Here is an 8,155-nt window from a genome sequence, read left to right as displayed (position 1 = left end):
AAAAAACTACAAGTTGTATAGACAAAATGCTTTCACCGTGAGTACCAGTAATGTCCAGTCTACAGAATTCTCAGTTTTCATGCTTGTGGAGTTTATAATGTGGACGTGGTGACAGTGTAAAGACAGCCTGAACTTCTGATTTTCAGACAAATTTTTGGAGCCATTTTAACATTGGACTCTATGGAAGAGTTACATGGAGGAGGCTGTGTATTGGTGGCATTTATGAAAGAACCATAACATCTACTACAATAACATTGGATGAAAGAGGGCAACGATGGCTACGTTTTGAGGGTAAAATGATGACTGTAGATCAAACGCTGTGGACACAGCAGCAGTTTAAAGAGAAGATTTTAAGATAAAATTTTTCCCTGCTCCCACTCTAGCAGTTGACTTTTCTCACTCTAACCGTTAATATTCCGTCCCATATACACCCATTATAAATTCTGAAATGGGTGAAAAAAGCACGAAACGTAAACTGGAACTGAAGAAAAGGTATAAAAGATATTGAAAAGATAAATACAAGCTGAAAAGTTCAATGTCTTGACTCCATTTTAAAGTTTTTGAATGGTGTCTCTAGGTCAACATATGTGGAAGTATAGTTATAGTTAGAGTTGAAAGAGGAGTAAGTTGAATGAGAATTTGAAGATCCTCCCTTTGAATTACATGGAAATTTTTTGTTGAATAAAGTTGAATAATTAAAAAAAACATAAAAATGAGAAAAATACAAGCACACATCTCCAAAAGAAGAGAAATCTAATGGTGCTTGAATGGTTTTTCTAAGTTGAATGGTGATCAGTGTTGGTCAAGTTACTTGAAAAAAGTACTCAGTAACTAATTACTGATTACTTCCCCAAAAAAGAAATCCCGTTACTTTACTGATTACTTATTTTCAAAAGTAATTAATTACTTAGTTACTTTTTAAAAACATGATTTACAACCTGAATAGGTAATAAAGCGATAGCTCTTTCAGTCCAATTCTACTTTTTCTACATAATCCATCATACAAAATGTAATCAAATGGAAAGGTCCCTTTTTAAAACTTGTTTTATTAGTTTTAATCTTTTCACTTTATGCATCAAGCATAAATTTAATTATATGCAACATTCTCTGACTGGAAGATATTTGTTTAATATTTAAACCTATTTTCTGCACATTCCAGCACATAATTTTTTATTTTTTTTGTGTTTACACTCACTCTTTCAAATAGATGCAAGTAAAACACAGCAGAAAATAAATAAAATCAAAGACTAGCGGTCCTGTTGCTCTATTTTCACCTGTAAAGCAGGAGTGGCGTAGGCGGAGGTTTACCCTGGTGCAGGTGTGCCGCGGCGGTCAGTGGAAGAATCCGTGAGTTTCTCTGTGAGTTTCCCATTACGTCGTTGCACACTCGGTGCTTGCTTGGAAGTTTAGGGGTTTTTTTCACTGTAAAAAGAAGTTTTCTTCCCACGCACAACGGACACTAATGTTTTTGTCACTTTTTATGGAATCAAACTCAAAGTAAGGTCAGTACTTCCACACTTTAAACGCTGCACGCTCATACTCTCTCCTGCACTCGATATATTATCCATTGTTGATCTGCACACAGCTGTTGTCACGAACGTCGCACTTGCTTACGTCACTGTCATGAGACATTCTCGCAAAAAAAAATCACGGTTTTAGTAACGCAGTAACGCAGCGTTCCTACGGGAAAGTAATGGTAATCTAATTACCGTTTTTGCAATAGTAATCCCTTACTTTGCTCGTTACTTGAAAAAAGTAATCGGATTACAGTAACGCGTTACTGCCCATCTCTGATGGTGATAAAGGAAATAGCATACAAAAAAGCGGGTCTACTCTGTGACATCATTGAGGTGCAGATGACATCAAAGGAATTCCACATGACAGACCTTCAAAACCCCTTAAATAGAGGTTGTAACCTCAACTCTTTTCATTGTTGTTTTTCAGTTCGGAGCTTATAGTTGCAAATCTCACACGTCTTGACAAAAGGTATTTAAAAGTCCCTGAAGTCATTGCTGTGATATCATGCTTGGGTTATCAAAGAAATACTCTTCATCTTGGATGAAGACCATCATTAGAATGATGAAGGCTTTGAGCCTAAAAGATGATCCAACCCAACAGCCAGTGTCTACAAGCCAAGTACGGAGCAGTTTCTCCACTGGAGTGCAAAGTCCACCCAGTGTGATGAAACTATCATTGGTTGATCAATCTGCTTTAACTAGCAACAAACTTGCATCAAAAAGAAAGCGATCTGAAGTTGAGGATCGACTTGATGACAAAAGAAGCTTCTCCACAGCAAAGAAGCAACGGCGTTTCTCTAAAGAGAGACCCCGCAGTCACACTGAAATGAGCAAGACACAGAAGAGGGTACCTAACATATGGATCATCGGCTCAAGTTACATAAAGCGAGGAGAATGGGCAGCACGCCACGTGTTTGGAGAAAACTTTGGACTTGATGCCAATGTTCATTGGTTTGGAAAAACAGGGATGCGCTGGGATGGCGTCCTTCTTCGTTTTGATGCAGAGTTGATGTCCAGAAAGAGTCCACCTGATATTTTGGTCATTCATGCAGGCGGGAACGACTTGGGACTCGTATCCGCCCAGGAACTTTCCTCTGCAATGACTAAAGACTTGACTGAACTGTATGCAAGGATCCCCTGTATGACAATCCTATATTCCTGCATCAACAAACGCCAAGTGCGGAGGTACAGAAATCCAAAGTACATGATGGACATGGGCGAAAAAACTGTAAACTCAATCATGAGAAAGGCAGTTCATTCCTTTGGAGGCTTCATCATTGAACATCCCTCCCTGAGATATTATGACGAAACCCTATTCGGACAGGACGGAATTCACTTCAACAAGAAGGGAAATGAAGTGTTTCTGACCAACATCCGCTGTGCCATCGAGAAGATCCTTTAGAACTTGTCTCACAGAAAATAGACTTGAGAAAACGCACGACCTCTGGCAAGCCCAACCTACCATCTGACATCAGGAGCTCTATCAAAACTGTCTTTATTTGATTACTTTAATGTAGTCAAATAAAAAGGAGTACAAATCTGAACACTTAAAGTAAACTTCATTAAAATAAAACGATAAATACAAGCTGAATAGTTCAATGTCTTGGCTTCGTTTTAAAGTTTTAATGGTGGCTCTATGTGAATGTATGTTGATATACAGGGTGGGCTATTTATATGGATACACCGTAATAAAATGGGAACGGTTGGTGATGTTAAAGTCCTGTTTGTGGCACATTAGTATATGTGAGGGGGCAAACTCCTCAAGATGGGTGGTGACCATGGTGGCCATTTAGAAGTCGGCCATCTTGGATACAACTTTTGTTTTTTTCAATAGGAAGAGGGCCATGTGACACATCAAACTATAATGTCACAAGAAAAACAATGGTGTGCTTGGTTTCAACGTAACTTTATTCATAGTGTGAATGCTTTTCAATCATTCACACTAATAATTGAACACTCTGGAACTGTTGGAATTTTTTTTTTTTTTTTTTAATAGAACCCTGTATGACTATGTCAAACATTAAATGCTGCCCTCACTGCAGACATGGGCCTCAAAGTGTTATGAACATTACCAAGACAACTTTGGCAATGTTCACTGTGGAGTGTTTGTCTCTTCTGGAGTCAAACAGCTGCATCATATCACCTGCACCCTGAGCAAACACTTCACTTCATTCTCCACAGACATGTTCCACCATCTGATCTGTGTCTCTGTGGAGGATAACGAGCCCAAACACACTCCAAAGCTTTTTGAAGTAGTAAAAAGATCAAAAAGGACCAAAGAATGTCCTTGACTGTCACTTGACCTCAACCCCATGCACAATTTAAAGGAGAGAGGGACAAGAATCTGTGACATCATAAAAAAACTCTTCGGAGTACTAATCATGTGTGTTGGGGTGGGGGTTGTATTAACTTCTGAAGTAAAATGTTCAGAATTTTGAACCCCACTGTCCTGTTACATGTCACCTTGTAGAAATGCGGGAAATGAACCAAAACTAAAATGCAAGCAAGATGTTGCCAAAGCACACTTTCAGAAACTATAATCAGCTTTAGTTTTACAAAGTAAACCCCCAGGAAGAGAAAATATACTGCACTTAAATGGCCTGGTAAATGGCCTGTATTTATATAGCGCTTTACTAGTCCCTAAGGACCCCAAAGCGCTTTACATATCCAGTCATCCACCCATTCACACACTGGTGATGGCAAGCTACATTGTAGCCACAGCCACCCTGGGGCAGACTTGACAGAAGCGAGGCTGCCGGACACTGGCGCCACCGGGCCCTCTGACCACCACCAGTAGGCAACAGGTGAAGTGTCTTGCCCAAGGACACAACGACTGAGACTGTCCGAGCCGGGGCTCGAACCAGCAACCTTCCGATTACAAGGCGAACTCCCAACTCTTGAGCCACGATCGCCCCTTAGAGGGAAATAACTCCAGGCCTGCATCATCAAACTTCATATAAATATGTTGTCATGTCTTTCGAAGAACTGAAACAAACTTAGTCTGAACAGAAATCCTTACTAGCTTTGCGAGAGCAAAACATTACTGATCTACTGAACCCTCCATCATCACTGGCTTAAATATTTAAGCTTAAGAGAAGGCCCAGATATGTGCACGTAATAAACAATACAACAGAATGTAGGCAGGTACAACAACACATTCAATTGGAGTATTTATTTCACATTTAAAAAACAAAACAAACCCCCGGTAAAAAACATTTTACCAAGGGTTTGGCGACACACGGTCAATCATAGAAGTATCCAAAAGGCGTACAAAGTCTGCCTCAACTCTCTACTTTGGCCACCTTGGGTGCCTGTCCCTCCTGCTCCTTTGTGACCACCTCGCCCCTCCTCTTCCTTAGACCCTTCATCTTCCGTGTCTGCAGCTTGGACAGATCCTGTTTCTGCATGTGCACACGGCCAAACTTGGTGCCAAAGGCATCATGGGAAATGTTCTTCTTCTTCTTGGGCTGAAGTAGTGTAAAAGAGAAGACGAGTTAAAACAAAGTTTAGCATGTTTGAACACTGGCTGCACAGAGTATTTAGTATCTGTGCAGGATTTTGGCAACCATGTGGTCTTTCCTCTGGCGCCATCTTCAGGACAAACACTGAATATTTGGAATCATTCATACGAGAACAGAAAAGCAGCATCTCTGTATATTTTAAACCAGGACACCATTTCATTGGTGAAACAAGGAGCTTCAAAGATTGAATAATAAGGCTGAAAGGGGCTTTGCTCATATGGAAATGGAAATGAATAGAGTAGAAAACGAACGAGTCAACATGCCCAAAGGACAAATCCACTGAGAAGTCAAGGAAGCTAGCAAACAGTCATATCCACATAGGCTAAGGCCCGGCCACCCGATGCTCGCCCTCGAGCACCTCGCCAGGACTAGCTTCAGGGTTGGACATGCATGATTTCTGTTTCATCACAGGATTGTCAGAATGAGATGTTAAGACAGTCAGGAACATGTCCATTCATATTTACCTTCAGGGCTTTGGGCTGCTTATGAGCCAACTTGTACAAGTCATCTGAAGCCAGATGCGTTCTCCTTAGGACAAAGTCAAATGACGGTCCAATCTCTTCCAACTCGATCCGCGGCGTCCGGCAGCCAGACTTCTTCAACAGAGACCTGAAATTACACCCATCATTATCTCAGTTCTGGATGTCGGCATTCAAATTTTCTCGCTAAATTATTACAGTTTCAGCACCTGTAGCTGCGCATGTAAATTTTTCCATCGATGGCAGTGAAGTGCAAAATGTGTTCTAAACCTGCCAGACGCACTGCAGGCACAGTGGGACCCCTGAAGAAGTCTGAGACAGAAGAAATAAACAGACTAATCAATTACACATCATCATCACCTCAAATATAATAATAATATTATATACACACACACACATATACACATACACACATACATATATATACATATATATATATATATAAACACCCAGCACGCCCCTGCGGGCGGTTTATCCTTCAAGCTCGGGTCCTCTACCAGAGGCCTGGGAGCTTGAGGGTCCTGCGCAGTATCTTAGCTGTTCCCAGGACTGCGCTCTTCTGGACAGAGATCTCCGATGTTGTTCCCGGGATCTGCTGGAGCCACTCGCCTAGCTTGGGAGTCACCGCACCTAGTGCTCCGATTACCACGGGGACCACCGTTACCTTCACCCTCCACATCCTCTCGAGCTCTTCTCTGAGCCCTTGGTATTTCTCCAGCTTCTCGTGTTCCTTCTTCCTGATATTGCTGTCATTCGGAACCGCTACATCGATCACTACGGCCGTCTTCTTCTGTTTGTCTACCACCACTATGTCCGGTTGGTTAGCCACCACCATTTTGTCCGTCTGTATCTGGAAGTCCCACAGGATCTTAGCTCGGTCATTCTCCACCACCCTTGGGGGCATCTCCCATTTTGACCTCGGGACTTCTAGGTTATACTCGGCACAGATGTTCCTGTACACTATGCCGGCCACTTGGTTATGGCGTTCCATGTATGCCTTGCCTGCTAGCATCTTGCACCCTGCTGTTATGTGCTGGATTGTCTCTGGGGCATCTTTACACAGCCTGCACCTGGGGTCTTGCCTGGTGTGATAGACCCCAGCCTCTATGGATCTTGTACTCAGAGCTTGTTCTTGTGCTGCCATGATTAGTGCCTCTGTGCTGTCTTTCAGTCCAGCTTTGTCCAGCCACTGGTAGGATTTCTGGATATCAGCCACCTCCTCTATCTGCCGGTGGTACATACCGTGCAGGGGCCTGTCCTTCCATGATGGTTCCTCGTCTCCCTCCTCTTTCTTGGGTTTCTGCTGCCTGAGGTATTCACTGAGCACTCGGTCAGTTGGGGCCATCTTCCCAATGTATTCTTGGATGTTCCTTGTCTCATCCTGGACTGTGGTGCTGACACTCACCAGTCCCCGGCCCCCTTCCTTCCGCTTAGCGTACAGCCTCAGGGTGCTGGACTTGGGGTGAAACCCTCCATGCATGGTCAGGAGCTTTCTTGTCTTTATGTCAGTGGCTTCTATCTCCTCCTTTGGCCAGCTTATTACCCCAGCAGGGTACCTGATCACGGGCAGGGCGTATGTGTTGATGGCCCGGATCTTGTTCTTACCATTCAGCTGACTCCTCAGGACTTGCCTGACCCTCTGCAGGTACTTGGTGGTTGCAGCCTTTCTAGCGGCCTCTTCATGGTTCCCATTTGCCTGCGGGATCCCCAGGTACTTGTAACTGTCCTCTATGTCTGCAATGTTGCCTTCTGGTAGTTCAATCCCCTCAGTTCTGACTACCTTCCCTCTCTTTGTTACCATCCGACTACACTTCTCCAGTCCGAACGACATTCCAATGTCATTGCTGTATAGCCTGGTAGTGTGGATCAGTGAATCGATGTCTCGTTCACTCTTGGCATACAGCTTGATGTCATCCATGTACAGGAGGTGGCTGACAACTGCTCCGTTCCGTAGTCGGTATCCGTAGCCAGTCTTGTTAATGATCTCACTGAGGGGGTTCAGGCCTATGCAGAACAGCAGTGGGGACAGAGCATCTCCTTGGTAGATCCCGCACTTGATGGTAACTTGTGCTATGGGCTTGGAGTTGGCCTCTAGTGTTGTACGCCACATCCCCATTGAGTTCCTGATGAAGGCTCTTAGGGTCCCATTGATCTTGTACAATTCTAGGCATTCCAGTATCCAGCTGTGGGGCATTGAGTCATAGGCCTTCTTGTAATCAATCCAGGCAGTGCACAGGTTGGTCAGTCTGGTCTTGCAGTCTCGGCTGATTGTTCTGTCTACCAGTAGCTGGTGTTTTGCACCTCTGGTATTCTTGCCAATTCCTTTCTGTGTCCCGCTCATGTATTGACCCATGTGCCTGTTCATCTTAGCCGATATGATGCCTGACAGGAGCTTCCATGTAGTACTGAGGCAGGTTATTGGTCGGTAGTTGGAGGGGACCGGTCCCTTCTTGGGGTCCTTGGGGATCAGGACCGTCCGGCCTTCAGTTAGCCATTCCGGGTGTCTTTCGTTAACTAGCAGCTGGTTCATTTGTGCTGCCAGACGCTCGTGGAGTGCAGTCAGCTTCTTCAGCCAGTAGGCGTGAACCATGTCGGGCCCTGGTGCTGTCCAACTCTTCATACTGGAGACCCTTTCTTG

At 43.8% G+C, this 8,155-nt stretch overlaps 2 protein-coding genes across 2 annotated transcripts in view; one reads left to right on the top strand and one right to left on the bottom strand.

The window, feature by feature from the left end:
* Positions 1 to 2,079: 2,079 nt before the first annotated feature.
* On the top strand, positions 2,080 to 2,919 carry LOC146617765 (uncharacterized). Its single transcript, XM_085373519.1, has one exon. It carries the CDS (start codon positions 2,080 to 2,082, stop codon positions 2,917 to 2,919), a length of 840 nt encoding a protein of 279 aa, XP_085229645.1.
* Positions 2,920 to 4,746: 1,827 nt separating this feature from the next.
* The window catches only part of rpf2 (ribosome production factor 2 homolog), an 11,979-nt gene continuing 8,570 nt past the window's right edge, over positions 4,747 to 8,155 (bottom strand). The window contains exons 8-10 of the mRNA XM_085372568.1: positions 5,727 to 5,829; positions 5,503 to 5,647; positions 4,747 to 4,984 (exon numbers count right to left, since the gene is read on the bottom strand). Coding sequence (XP_085228694.1) covers positions 4,799 to 4,984; positions 5,503 to 5,647; positions 5,727 to 5,829 — 434 coding nt within the window. The 3' untranslated portion in view covers positions 4,747 to 4,798. The remainder of the gene's footprint in view (positions 4,985 to 5,502; positions 5,648 to 5,726; positions 5,830 to 8,155) is intronic.

The sequence above is a fragment of the Diplotaxodon limnothrissa genome, linkage group LG15, assembly GCF_057381915.1.
Source record: "Diplotaxodon limnothrissa isolate DT_005_m linkage group LG15, D_limnothrissa_male_GT1.1, whole genome shotgun sequence".
Classification (NCBI taxonomy): domain Eukaryota; kingdom Metazoa; phylum Chordata; class Actinopteri; order Cichliformes; family Cichlidae; genus Diplotaxodon; species Diplotaxodon limnothrissa.
The sequence above is the reverse complement of the archived record's forward strand: the minus strand, read 5'-3'. Positions and strand labels throughout refer to the sequence as shown.